At 40.3% G+C, this 15,262-nt stretch overlaps 1 protein-coding gene across 2 annotated transcripts in view; it reads left to right on the forward strand.

The window, feature by feature from the left end:
* The first annotated feature begins 536 nt into the window (after positions 1-536).
* Positions 537-15,262, forward strand: part of LOC124039356 (KH domain-containing, RNA-binding, signal transduction-associated protein 2-like) — a 152,512-nt gene continuing 137,786 nt past the window's right edge. For both annotated transcript variants that reach the window (XM_046355316.1, XM_046355315.1), the window contains exon 1: positions 537-821. In XM_046355316.1, coding sequence (XP_046211272.1) covers positions 731-821 — 91 coding nt within the window. In that variant the 5' untranslated portion in view covers positions 537-730. The remainder of the gene's footprint in view (positions 822-15,262) is intronic.

Raw genomic sequence — 15,262 nt, forward strand, 5'->3', positions numbered from 1 at the left:
TCTCACCTGCCACAAATATATTGTCAAAATACTTTTTGTCCAGTAAAAGGAATAAAGTAGTGGCAATACATGGACATTAATGTACGGTAGCCTAAGACCTTGCATTTCATTCACATTAACATGTTTATTGTGTTGCCTATCTAACTTCACCGTATTTAAGTCCCGTGTAGATCAGTTGGTAGAGCATGGCACTCGCAACGCTAGGGTTGTGGGTTCGCTTTCCACGGGAGACCGGTACGGATAAATATGAAAGCGTATGCACTCACTACTGTAAGTTACCCTGGATAAGGGTGTCTGCTAATTTACTAAAATGTGTCTGCTTGTTCCACACGTGAGAAACTGTCAGCACCAAGGACAGCGGCTGAAGGAAAATATTCGCTGTAGCCTACTACAACAGCGCATTATCATAACAGTGTTGAGATTTGTTGTTTGCGAATAGTCTGTCTCATATGACCAATCGTGTTTCAGAGGGGCGGGGAGCGCCACGCAGTCTCTCTGTAGCTAAGGTGGTTGATTCTCCAGGAGGGAGTGGGATGTGGAGAGATGTGTTTATAGCTCTGCATGTCGTTCAGTTCTCAGTCAAGCATCACGTGTAATTGAAGAGATTCCTTACGGATTTTCTTGCGGTAGCCTACCTATAAAGAGAGTAGAAGAGACACGCGCATTCCGACCCTCTCATCACTTTTGTCGTCTCACCTGCACAAGCGGTGAACAGGAGAGGTACCTTATCATGGATCAGGAGAAATGCTTACCGGAGCTGATGGCCGAGAAAGATACGCTGGACTCCTCATTTGTTCATGCAATGCGTCTGCTTGCCGAAGGTAACGTGTCATTGTTTTGGCCGGTCTTTATCGCTACAATTATCAATGTGTTGTAGATGATTTGATTGGTTTTGTCTACCAGTCCATTGTGTCCACAGGCATCACATACAGTATGTTGGGAGATGAAGGGGGGTGGATACCTGTACTGATTAGCTACGTCGTATTTATTATGCACGAGACTTACTGGTTAAATTGAACCAAAGGTGTGTTAAAATACATTAAAACCAGCTATATAACTTATCTTTTCAAAGATTCCTTGTTGGTGTTAGTGCCATCCAAGAGAAAATACAAGACACTTTAATCATAGCTTGTGTTACTGGATTTGTAAGAGAGACAGATAGTCAGAGAAACTTTCCCCAATAAAATGCAGCCTGGACCTCAACTCCATTTTACTAAATAGTAGGCTACAAATGTTTCCCACAAAATTGCCATGCTTGTCACTTCATGTCAGACTATCATCAGCGACCCTCACATGAAGATAAGACAGGCAATGGTGCGCACACGGACACACACACACACACACACACACACACACACACACACACACACACACACACACACACACACACACACACGCACACACGCACGCACACACGCACGCACGCACGCACGCACGCACGCACGCACGCACGCACGCACACACACCCATATTTAGAGATTTGACTGTGTGAATAGCAGGTCAGGGTGTTCTTACACCTTGAAAGGGCGTGGGTTTGTGTTCCTACAAAAAGCAAATATGACCTTGGTGATTCCTTTATAGTGGGGCTTCGCCATCCTACATTCCCATCCCTGAGACCTGAAACAGCCTAAATATTGCCCCCAGACCCTGGAAGCCAAGCTTTTATGGTTCAGTGGTGATGACTGTGAACTATGGGAGCACAAATGATCGGTTTTAAACTAAATGGAATCAAAGATCCTCTACAGAAATATACCGGAGAGCTTCAGGACTGTATTTTTACAGAAATAATATATCGGTAGAGCTTCAGGACTGTATTGGAGTGGTTTTGACTTCAGTGAAACCGGGCAAGAGGCCAACAAAAAAACTATTCAGCTTGTTCAGCTATTTAAAGGTGCACTAGGCAAAAATCTCTCTGTCATTTCCTGGTTTCTAAAATTCGAATAGTTTGCATGAATTCAGTTTATTTGACAAAACAAACAACTATAGTGTAGAGAATTATCGTACCATCTAAACCACTGTGAAATACACTACCATTCAAAAGTTTGGGGTCCCTTAGAAATGTCCTTGTTTTTGAAAGAAAAGCAATTTTTTGTTAAAATATTACATCAAATTGATCAGAAATACAGTGTAGACATTGTTAATATTCTAAATGACTATTGTAGCTGGAAAGGCAGATTTGTAATGGAATATCTATATAGTCGTACAGAGGCCTATTATCGTCAAACATCACTCCTGTGTTCCAATAGCACGTTGTGTTAGCTAATCCAAGTCCATAATTTTAAAAGGCTAATTGATCATTAGAAAACCCTTTTGCAATTATGTTAGCACAGCTGAAAACTGTTGTTCTGCTTAAAGAAGCAATAAAACTGGCCTTCTTTAGACGAGTTGAGTATCTGGAGCATCAGCATTTGTGGGTTCGATTACAGGCTCAAAATGGCCAGAAACAAATTACTTTCTTCTGAAACTCGTCAGTTTATTCTTGTTCTGAGAAACGAAGGCTACTCCATGCAATAAATTGCCAAGAAACTGAAGATGCCGTACAACGCTGTGTACTACTCCCTTCACAGAACAGCACAAACTGGCTCTAACCAGAATAGAAAGAGGAGTGGGAGGCCCAGGTGCACAACTGAGCAAGAGAACAAGTACATTAGAGTGTCTAGTTTGAGAAACAGACGCCTCAAAAGTCATCAACTGGCAGCTTCATTAAATAGTACTCGCAAAACACCATTTTCAACGTCAACAGTAAATAGGCAACTCCGGGATGCTGGTCTTCATTTTTAAGTGACCCCAAACTTTTGAATGGTAGTGTATATTTTCCATAACCAAACAAATTGTATTTTCAGCTGTTTGAAGCTGGAGTACAAAACCAAAAGTAAAAGACACAAAAACAAAACTTAAAAACGGAAGCATAGAAATAGCGCACATAGGGCAGATCTTCCACTTTGTATACTTGTTTTCATTGAGAATGACAGATCTACAACTGACATGTCTATGTGAATATGTCAGGTCACCTCAGAAAGTTACATATTGTAGCTTTAATCAGACAAAAAAAGTTGATGTAATTCAGAAGACCTCTAAGCCATGTGTCATTACTGGCTTTAAAAAAGGTTATGCCTCAGTTAGCCATGGTACAAATGTGCTATTACCTGCACTGCTACCACTGTACCAGCAAGCTGCCGCTGCTATAACTGTACCACACCGTAACCACAGCTGCCATTGCGACTGAAATTATACCAATGATATCACCTATACTGTCACAGATCCCTCCGGAACTTTCATTACGCATACCTGTCTCCTATTCCCACTGATTAGTACTTGTATAAGTGTGCCCTTTGGTTTCCATTGGGCTGTCCATTATTGTTACAATTGGTGCGTGTGAGTACCTGTGCTGTGTGTTTTGGGCTTTCGTGTCCTTGTGGATTGCGCAGATGATTACGGTTCTTGTCCCGTCCCGTGTGTTAATCATTATGCGCATGTGTTATTTATTCGAGGTACTCCTCCCTCTGTTGTTAGGGGTTCACAACCCTGTGTTGTGTATAGTGTTTATTTGGTCTTCGTGCCCATGTCTTTACACGGCACGCCGTAATTTGGGTGCAGTAAAAAAAACTATTACGCATTCCTGCGTCTGTCTCCAGATCATTCATACCAATGTGACATATACCTCTTCAGTTATATGTGTTTCTTACATGTGTGTAATGCATTATGAATATGTGCACATCATGTACGTCATTGCACTTTTTCTTTTAAAAGCATGCCTAGTTGGAATAATCTATGGGAATTTGTACATTAGACAAGCTATTTCTTATGTCTGAAGGGAAGAAAATAGTCCATATGTGTGTGCAAATTCCTCCTTTCCATTAACTGGTAGAAATAATTAGCCGGTGATAATCTACATGGTTGATTGAGATCATATCTCTTCTCAAATTGAAGTAATTGAAGGATTTCCACAAGGGTTCTAATCAGTAATTTTCATGGAGGCACCAGTGAAATTAATTAAATTGGCAATTGACATTTGTCTTAAGGTGCATGTGATAAGAGTATATCTCATCATAATGTTTTAAAAGTTTTACTCAAAGGGATGTTGACATTTAGGGCTATTTGCTGGTGGAGTTGTTGTATAGAGCACTGGGTTGGTTTTGTTGTGCTTGTCAGGTAGTGGTAGATACTAGAGTCCTACAGATGAGACTGCTGTTGGTTATCAGTCAGGACATCTTTTCACCTGGACTAGTTTATATCAATGCTCACCAGTATTCTTCAGTATAGTCATTGATCTTGTGTGGTATGCTTGTACTGTATCTGTAACGGCCAGAGCCTTGGAGAAAATAAGCACTCACATTGAGAGAGCCAGTATGCATTGTCAATTTCACATTCTCAGGCAAGAGGTCGCCTACCTCTCACTGAAGCAGTAAGTGTTTCTATGTTCTTAGCAGAGGACCTGGGGATAGTGTGGCGAGTTATCATGTATTGAGTTCACAGGAGGCTGGTGAGGGGAGGAGGGCTCTTAATAATGTCTGCAATGGAGTGAATGGAGGGGTATCAAACACTTGGAAGCCTTGGTGCATTTACAGTGGTTGGCTGGGCTGGCATTCAACCCTTTGTGCCCCTATAGACGATGACAAACATAGTGAACCTCAATTATGAAGGTTGGTTGACAGCCGTGGTATATCAGACCGTATACCACAGGTATGACAAAACATTTTTTTTTACTGCTCTATTTACATTGGTACCCAATTTTTAATAGCAAGAAGGTACCTTGGGGGTTTGTGATATATGGCCAATATACCACAGCTAAGGGCTGTGTCCAGTCATTCCTCGTTGTATCATGCTTAAGAACGGTCCTGAGCCGTGGGATATTGGCCATATACCATACCTCCTCGGGCCTTAATGCTTAAATATAGGGTAATAAAAGTAATGATATGACCAACACTGTAGAGGTCAAAAGGGGATCTTGCTATGGTTCACAACACACTACTGTCATTTCTGTGAATTAGTAATACCAAGTTAGTATTAATTACTGCATATTAGAATGTACTGTGTGTAGTTCTACACTATTATACATGTTTACAGTTATATGCATCATGCCAGAAGCTGCCATTCCCTCTAGTTTGATGGTCAATGTTTCAAAGAGGTGTGAGAAAAGGTATCATGGAATTCTTAGATTTCATTAATTTAGCAGACACTCCCATCCAGAGTGACTTAGTAGTGAGTGCATACCTTTTTGTACTTCCCCCCCATATTGGTCCCCATGGGAATCGAACCCAAAACCCTGACATTGTAAGTGCCATGCTCTACCAACGGAGCCACACAGAACAGCAAGTTAAAGTACATACAGTGCATTCGGAAAGTATTCAAACCCCTTGACTTTTTCCACATTTTGTTACATTACAGCCTATTTCAAAAACGGGGGGAAAAATAAAAAATGGTCATCAATCTACACACAATACCTCATAATGACTAAACAAAAACAGGGTTTTAGACATTTTTGCAAATGTATAAAAATGAAGGAAATATCACATTTACATAAGTATTAAGACCCTTTATTCATTACTTTGTTGAAGCACCTTTGGCAGCGATTACAGCCTTGAATCTTCTTGGGTATGATGCTAAAAGTTTGTATTTGGGGAGTTTCTCCCATTCGTCTCTGCAGATACTCTCAAACTCTGTCAGGTTGGATGGGGAGTGTCGCTACACAGTTATTTTCAGGTCTCTCCAGAGATTTTTGATTGGGTTCAAGTCCGGGCTCTGGCTGGGCCACTCAAGGACATTCAGAAACTTGTCCTGAAGCCACTCCTGGAATGTCTTGGCTATGTGCTTAGGGTCATTGTCCTGTTGGAAGGTGAACCTTGGCCACAATCTGAGGTCCTGAGCGCTTTGGAGCAGATTTTCATCAAGGACCTCTGTACTTTGCTCTGTTATTGCCTCAATACTGACTAGTCTCCCAGTCCCTGGCATTGAAAAACATCACCCACAGCATGATGCTGCCACAAACATGGTTCACAGTAGGGATGGTGACAGCTTTCCTCCAGATGTGACCCTTGGCATTCAGACCAAAGAGTTCAATCTTGGTTTCATCAGACCAGAGAATCTTGTTTCTCATGGTATGAGAGTCCTTTAGGGGCCTTTTGGCAAACTCCAAGTGGGTTGTCATGTGCCTTTTACTGAGGAGTTGCTTCCGTCTGCTCACTGTACCATAAAGGCCCTGATTGGTGGAGTGCTGCAGAGATGGTGGTCCTTCTGGAAGGTTCTCCCATCTCTACAGAGAAACTCTAGAGCTCTGACAGAGTCACCAGCTGGATACTGGTCACCTCCCTGACCAAGGCCCTTCTCCCCCGAATTCTCAGTTTAGCCAAGCGGCCAGCTCTAAGAAGTGTCTTGGTGGTTCCAAACGTTTTCCATTTAAGAATGATGGAGGCCACTGTGTTCTTGGGCACCTTCAATGCTGCAGACATTTTTTTGGTACCCTTCCAGATCAGTGCCTCCATACAATCCTGTCTCAGAGCTCTAGGGACAATTCCTTCGACCTCATGGCTTGGTTTTTGGTCTGACATGCACGGTCAACTGTGGGACCTTATATAGACAGGTGTGTGCCTTTCCAAATCATGTCCAGTCATTAGAATTGACCACATGTGCACTCCAATTAAGTTGTAGAAACATCTCAAGGAAGGTCAATGGAAACAGAATGCACCTATTCTCAATTTCGAGTCTCATTTTCGCTTTGTCATGGGGTATTGTATGTAGATTGACTAGGAAACATTTAAGGCTGTAACGTAACAATATGTGGAAAAGGGGAAGGGGTCTGAATATGTTCCGAAAGCACTGAAGACCTTTAAAGTAACTACCATACAGGAAATGAGTCAGGATCATTGTGAAATATGTCATTACAAACACTTTGATGTTCCATCTGACTCATGACCTCAAGCCATGTAACGGCAGAGAGAAATAGAGAACCGCACCTTCAGAAAAATGTAGAACAGTCCGAAAGTGATGGATGTTGTTGCTAATTTTGGATGTGCATTTCTCAGGATTAGGCATATTAACCAAAAAATCATTGGCATCATGTCATCTGAGTGTTAGTATTCTGCATTTCTGGGTGACTATTTTGTTTCAGGGAACATGAAGGTGCAGCTTACCATTAGCCAATATTTATTTGACAACATTTGTATCAGATGAGGTATTAGCTGAATAATTTGCTGTGATATTATCACCAGTCAATTGAACGTGATAGCCAAGGAAAATATGGTAAGATACACCTCTAATGTTAAAGAGCACACATCATCTTTAAATAAAAAATATAAAAAACATTTAAATTGTCATCATGGGTTTTGAACATAGACTCATGTTCGTGTCATGACTTTAGTATGCTAATGTTTCAAGTCATAGTCTACTTCTATCTGAGCTGTATGCGCAGTAATCCCTGTAGTATGAGAAGTTGTATTGCGCATATTCATGTCCTCTGATCTGTAGTTAACTGCTACTGTAAGCATACTGTACCTGGAGACAGATGCTGCTGCTCCATTTGGTCGACAACATATTATGGATTCAACGGGTGACAAGGAGTTATGATAGTCTGTTAAGTATTCTGTATTTTGTTTAATTTAATGTATGTGCAGTGAAGATTAATCATTATGTCCAGTGATACAATCCAGAAATTTCATAATGCAGCATATTTTAGCAAACCATGAAGAATAATGATCATGTTTTGGGCCAAATTCATTTTCAGGTCCATGATTGTATAGAATGAGTCAGTGGCACAATTACAATCACCACCCCCCCTGTATGTGAGTTGTGAGACACACCTGCATCATGTTGCCAATAGAAATGGTTAATGAGTGTCATTTGCAACTATAGGCTAGATGAAAATGAGATGAATAAAAATTCTCAGTAGTTGATTCACATTTGAACAACCACAAAATAATGTAGGGGAATCAAAACACCTGCCTCTCTAAAAGCAACAACAACATAATGTAGGGGAATCAAAACACCTGCCTCTCTAAAAGCAACAACAACATAATGTAGGGGAATCAAAACACCTGCCTCTCTAAAAGCAACAACAACATAATGTAGGGAATCAAAACACCTGCCTCTCTAAAAGCAACAACAACATAATGAATCAAAACACCTGCCTCTCTAAAAGCAACAACAACATAATGGGAATCAAAACACCTGCCTCTCTAAAAGCAACAACAACATAATGTAGGGGAATCAAAACACCTGCCTCTCTAAAAGCAACAACAACATAATGTAGGGGAATCAAAACACCTGCCTCTCTAAAAGCAACAACAACATAATGTAGGGGAATCAAAACACCTGCCTCTCTAAAAGCAACAACAACATAATGTAGGGGAATCAAAACACCTGCCTCTCTAAAAGCAACAACAACATAATGTAGGGGAATCAAAACACCTGCCTCTCTAAAAGCAACAACAACATAATGTAGGGGAATCACAACACCTGCATGTGAGACATCTCTAAAAGCAACAACAACATAATGTAGGGGAATCAAAACACCTGCCTCTCTAAAAGCAACAACAAAACCACCCCGGTCAGACCCAGCCATCATTGTCGTCATACGATGTCTTGAGACATACATGTGAGACATCTTTAGTCTTTTTGAGACATACATGTGAGACATCTTTAGACGTCTTGAGACATACATGTGAGACATCTTTAGACGTCTTGAGACATACATGTGAGACATCTTTAGATTCTTGAGACATACATGTGAGACATCTTTAGATGTCTTGAGACATACATGTGAGACATCTTTAGACGTCTTGAGACATACATGTGAGATATGTTATTATATATATGAGACATCTTTAGATGTCTTGAGACATACATGTGAGATATGTTATTATTATATATTAGACATCTTTAGACGTCTTGAGACATACATGTGAGATACATATTATATATTGAGACATACATTTGAGACATGTCTTGAGACATACATGTGAGACATCTTTGTCTTGAGACATACATGTGAGATGTTATTATTATATATTAGACATCTTTAGACGTCTTGAGACATACATTGAGACATCTTTAGATGTCTTGAGACATACATGTGAGATATGTTATTATTATATATCTTTAGACATACTTGAGACATCTTTGTCTTGAGACATACATGTGAGACATAGACGTCTTGAGACATTATGAGACATTATACATTGAGACATCTTTAGACGTCTTGAGACATACATGTGAGACATCTTTAGATGTCTTTATGTGAGACATCTTTATGTCTTATATTGAGACATCTTTTAGACATCTTTAGACGTCTTGAGACATACATGTGAGATATCTTTACGTCTTGAGACATACATGTGAGACATCTTTAGATGTCTTGAGACATATCATGTGAGATATCTTTATTATTATATACATTGAGACATCTTTAGATGTCTTGAGACATGAGACATGACATCTTTGAGACATATGAGACATCTTTAGATGTCTTGAGACATACATGTGAGACATCTTTAGATGTCTTGAGACATACATGTGAGATATGTTATTATTATATATTAGACATCTTTAGACGTCTTGAGACATACATGTGAGATATGTTATTATTATATATTAGACATCTTTAGATGTCTTGAGACATACATGTGAGATATGTTATTATTATATATTAGACATCTTTAGACGTCTTGAGACATACATGTGAGATATGTTATTATTATATATTAGACATCTTTAGATGTCTTGAGACATGAGGACTTGAAGATGTTTCTCAAGATGTCTTCACAAATATGTCTTAACCATTTACTGCAGTGGGCTAAGTCAAGGTCGAACAGTGTTTCTTGGTAGACTTAAACAAATCCACTTTGAAACAAAAGTATACACCTCACACACATGGTTATGGGCTTAAAAGAAGAAGACACATTAGATATCGAGTTAAAATGTATTACATTTTGAGTTTGTATCCCAATATTACACTTTATATTTAACACAACCGTTTAACATTGAAACACAGGATTTTCAGGAGGTTTTTGGAAGTAATGTTTATTGATTATGAATCATGAAAAATGTTAGTAACGTTATACCCAAGTGTCCACTAGAGGGCGATTTGGTAATTTGACTGCAAGAAAGGGCTACAAGGAGACTCATCGAAAATACATTTCCACAAGCAGCACCACAGATATTGAGATGAGCGAGAGGCGAGACTTTGTTCTCACACAGTCCCACACAGTATCTGCGCATGTGCAACGAATTCACGTCACACTATTTCAGCATGGTTGCCAGGGCACTAAAATAGAGAAGAAGTTGAGCCTTGTGATTCAACGCTCTTAGTTTTTGTGGAAATTGACCCACTGTGATGCTGACTTTCTGCATCTATGAAGTGGCATTGTTTAAAGTGGCTAGTGATACATTACATCAAGATGGCAAGATGCAGTGGATGGTATAGCGTACAGTATATACATAACAGATGAGTAATGTAGGGTATGTAAACATTATATAATATAAAGTGGCTAGTGATAAATTGGTTACATCAATTTTTCCATTATTAAAGTGGCTGGAGATGAGTCAGTATGTTGGCAGCAGCCACTCAATGTTAGTGATGGCTGTTTAACAGTCTGATGCCCTTGAGATAGAAGCTGTTTTTCAGTCTCTCGGTCCCAGCTTTGATGCACCTGTACTGACCTCGCTTCTGGATGATAGCGGGGTGAACAGGCAGTGGCTCGGGTGGTTGTTGTCCTTGATGATCTTTTTGGCCTTCCTGTGACATCGGGTGGTGTAGGTGTCCTGGAGGGCAGGTAGTTTGCACCCGGTGATGCGTTGTGCAGACCGCACTACCCTCTGGAGAGCCTTCCGGTTATGGGCGGAGCAGCTGCCGTACCAGGTGGTGATATACAGCCAGCCCGACAGGATGCTCTCAATTGTGCATCTGTAGAAGTTTGTGAGTGTTTTTGGTGACAAGCCGAATTTCTTCTGCCTCTTGAGGTTGAAGAGGTGCTGCTGCGCCTTCTTCACCACTCTGTCTGTGTGGTTGGACCATTTCAGTTTGTCCGTGATGTGTACGCCGAGGAACTTAAAACTCTCCACCCTCTCCACTACTGTCCCGTCAATGTAGATAGGGGGCTGCTCCCTCTGCTGCTTCCTGAAGTCCACGATCCCAGGTCATTCACTCAAAACCGCATTATCTGACTGTTATCCCACTGGGAGCTAGCACAAGATTTTAGGTCTTAGGTAAGGTCAGGGTTATTTTACTGGATCAAAATGTGGCTTAGGTGGTGGGCATGGAGGGTAGTGGCTAATGATGTGGTTGACGACCAAACATTTTAGAGGCCCTCCTGTTGGCCGAGAATGACAAAATGTTGCTAATTTCCTGCATTTCAATACATTTTGCCATGTTGCTGAGATTAAATTGAGAAAAATGTGCAGTTTTAAATCATATTTCCTGCAATTCTACACATTTTGCCATGGCTTATGTTGTCTGACTTACTCAAACATTAAAACAAAATCAATGGGAGACCAAGGCCATGACAAAAGCTATCCTTAGATTCTCCATGACGGTCTACCTTTTATTTTGGTGATTTTTTGATCATAGATGATCTTATTTTAAAAATATATAGGTCCATTATCCTTTCTACATACTTTATGTATTAGTCTTTAAAAAAACAATCTGTTTGGACATAGGTGGCCCGGAAAAAAACACTTAGGCGGCCTGCCCAAAACCTTTCTGTGCAGGAAAAACCCTAAAGGTTACTTTTCACTAGGACTGTTGCGGTGACCATATTACCGCCACACTGGAGGTCACGAGTCATGAAGGAAGTCAAATTCCATGCAACCGTTAAGTCACGGTAATTAAACTTCTCCAAGCTCTGATGCTGCTGATGGTCATTAGTAGCCTACCAAACTTGCAAACCCTCGAATCACTCTGACATCAATACAAAAGTAATCGAAAATCGAATCAAACACTGAGAGCCCATGAGCCCATGTTGCACAATATTTCTATAGGCTATGCAATTCCGAGAGAAAACAGAGTGAACAGAGATAAAAAAAGAGATCCTCTATTAAAAAGAGGAAGATCCCATGAGGTTTCTATAGGCTAGGCCTACTATATATTATTTCTCAACTTTCTTAATATTAATCACATTGCTTCTCTTTACAACAGGAGTATAGACTACCTAGCTGGCATGAAAATGAACCACAGGAAAAGCATGTGTATAGCCTTATGACGTGTATAGTCTTATGACGTGTATAGCCTTATGACGTGTATAGCCTTATGACGTGTATAGTCTTATGATGTGTATAGCCTTATGATGTGTATAGTCTTATGACGTGTATAGTCTTATGACGTGTATAGTCTTATGACGTGTATAGCCTTATGACGTGTATAGCCTGATGTGAATAGCCTGACGTGTACAGCCTTATGACGTGTACAACCTTATGACGTGTATAGCCTTATGACGTGTATAGCCTTATGACGTGTATAGCCCTATGACGTGTATAGCCTTATGACGTGTATAGCCTTATGACGTGTATAGTCTTATGACGTGTATAGTCTTATGACGTGTATAGTCTTATGACGTGTATAGCCTTATGACGTGTATAGTCTTATGATGCGTATAGTCTTATGCGTGTATAGTCTTATGGCGTGTATAGTCTTATGGCGTGTATAGTCTTATAGCGTGTATAGCCTTATAGCGTGTATAGCCTTAGCGTGTATAGCCTTATGAGCGTGTATAGTCTTATGACGTGTATAGAGCGTGTATAGCCTTATAGCGTGTATAGTCTTATGACGTGTATAGTCTTATGGCGTGTATAGTCTTATAGCGTGTATAGCCTGCGTGTATAGTCTTATGGCGTGTATAGCCTGGCGTGTATAGACTTATGGCGTGTATAGTCTTATGGCGTGTATAGCCTTATGACGTGTATAGTCTTATGGCGTGTATAGTCTTATGGCGTGTATAGTCTTATGACGTGTATAGCCTTATGGCGTGTATAGCCTTATGACGTGTATAGCCTTATAGCGTGTATAGTCTTATGACGTGTATAGCCTAGCGTGTATAGTCTTATGGCGTGTATAGTCTTATAGCGTGTATAGCCGCGTGTATAGTCTTATGACGTGTATAGCCGTGTATAGTCTGATGTGTATAGCCTTATAGCGTGTATAGCCTTATGGCGTGTATAGCCTTATGCGTGTATAGTCTTATGACGTGTATAGCCTTATGATGTGTATAGTCTTATGACGTGTATAGTCTTATGATGTGTATAGTCTTATGACGTGTATAGTCTTATGACGTGTATAGTCTTATAGCGTGTATAGCCTTATAGCGTGTATAGCCTGATGTGAATAGCCTGGCGTGTACAGCCTTATGGCGTGTACAACCTTATGGCGTGTATAGCCTTATGACGTGTATAGCCCGTGTATAGCCCTATGGCGTGTATAGCCTTATGAGCGTGTATAGCCTTATGGCGTGTATAGTCTTATAGCGTGTATAGTCCTGAGCGTGTATAGTCTTATGACGTGTATAGCCTTATGACGTGTATAGTCTTATGATGCGTATAGTCTTATGACGTGTATAGTCTTATAGCGTGTATAGTCTTATGGCGTGTATAGTCTTATGACGTGTATAGTCTTATAGCGTGTATAGCCTTATGGCGTGTATAGCCTTATGACGTGTATAGTCTTATAGCGTGTATAGCCTGACGTGTATAGCCTTATGAGCGTGTATAGTCTTATGACGTGTATAGTCTTATAGCGTGTATAGTCTTATGACGTGTATAGCCTGACGTGTATAGTCTTATGGCGTGTATAGCCTAGCGTGTATAGACTTATGGCGTGTATAGTCTTATAGCGTGTATAGCCTTGGGCGTGTATAGTCTTATGGCGTGTATAGTCTTATGGCGTGTATAGTCTTATAGCGTGTATAGCCTTATAGCGTGTATAGCCTTATAGCGTGTATAGCCTTATAGCGTGTATAGTCTTGAGCGTGTATAGCCTGCGTGTATAGTCTTATGCGTGTATAGTCTTATGGCGTGTATAGCCTGGCGTGTATAGTCTTATGACGTGTATAGCCTAGCGTGTATAGTCTTATGACGTGTATAGCCTTATGACGTGTATAGCCTTATGACGTGTATAGTCTTATGATGCGTATAGTCTTATGACGTGTATAGCCTTATGACGTGTATAGTCTTATGGCGTGTATAGCCTTATAGCGTGTATAGTCTTATGATGCGTATAGTCTTATGACGTGTATAGCCTTATGATGCGTATAGTCTTATGACGTGTATAGTCTTATGATGCGTATAGTCTTATGACGTGTATAGTACGTGTATAGCCTTATAGCGTGTATAGCCTTATGACGTGTATAGTCTTATGATGCGTATAGTCTTATGACGTGTATAGCCTTATGCGTGTATAGCCTTATGACGTGTATAGCCTTACAGCGTGTATAGACGTGTATAGCCTTACGTGTATAGTCTTATGATGTGTATAGTCTTATGACGTGTATAGCCTTATGGCGTGTATAGTCTTATGGCGTGTATAGCCTTATGACGTGTATAGTCTTATGACGTGTATAGCCTTATGACGTGTATAGTCTTATGGCGTGTATAGTCTTATGGCGTGTATAGTCTTATGATGTGTATAGTCTTATAGCGTGTATAGCCTTATAGCGTGTATAGTCTTATGACGTGTATAGTCTTATAGCGTGTATAGTCTTATGGCGTGTATAGTCTTATGATGTGTATAGTCTTATGACGTGTATAGTCTTATGCGTGTATAGTCTTATAGCGTGTATAGCCTGACGTGTATAGCCCGTGTATAGTCTTATGCGTGTATAGTCTTATGACGTGTATAGCCCGTGTATAGTCTTATGACGTGTATAGTCTTATGACGTGTATAGTCTTATGCGTGTATAGTCTTATGACGTGTATAGTCTTATGATGTGTATAGTCTTATGACGTGTATAGCCTTATGACGTGTATAGCCTGACGTGTATAGTCTTATGACGTGTATAGTCTTATGACGTGTATAGTCTTATGACGTGTATAGCCTGACGTGTATAGACTTATGACGTGTATAGCCTGACGTGTATAGTCTTATGACGTGTATAGTCTTATGACGTGTATAGTCTTATGACGTGTATAGCCTTATGACGTGTATAGCCTTATGACGTGTATAGCCTGACGTGTATAGTCTTATGACGTGTATAGCCTGACGTGTATAGCCTTATGATGTGTATAGCCTTATGACGTGTATAGTCTTATGACGTGTATAGTCTTATGACGTGTATAGTCTTAT

This window comes from Oncorhynchus gorbuscha, linkage group LG07 (genome assembly GCF_021184085.1).
Source record: "Oncorhynchus gorbuscha isolate QuinsamMale2020 ecotype Even-year linkage group LG07, OgorEven_v1.0, whole genome shotgun sequence".
In the NCBI taxonomy this organism is placed as follows: Eukaryota; Metazoa; Chordata; class Actinopteri; order Salmoniformes; family Salmonidae; genus Oncorhynchus; species Oncorhynchus gorbuscha.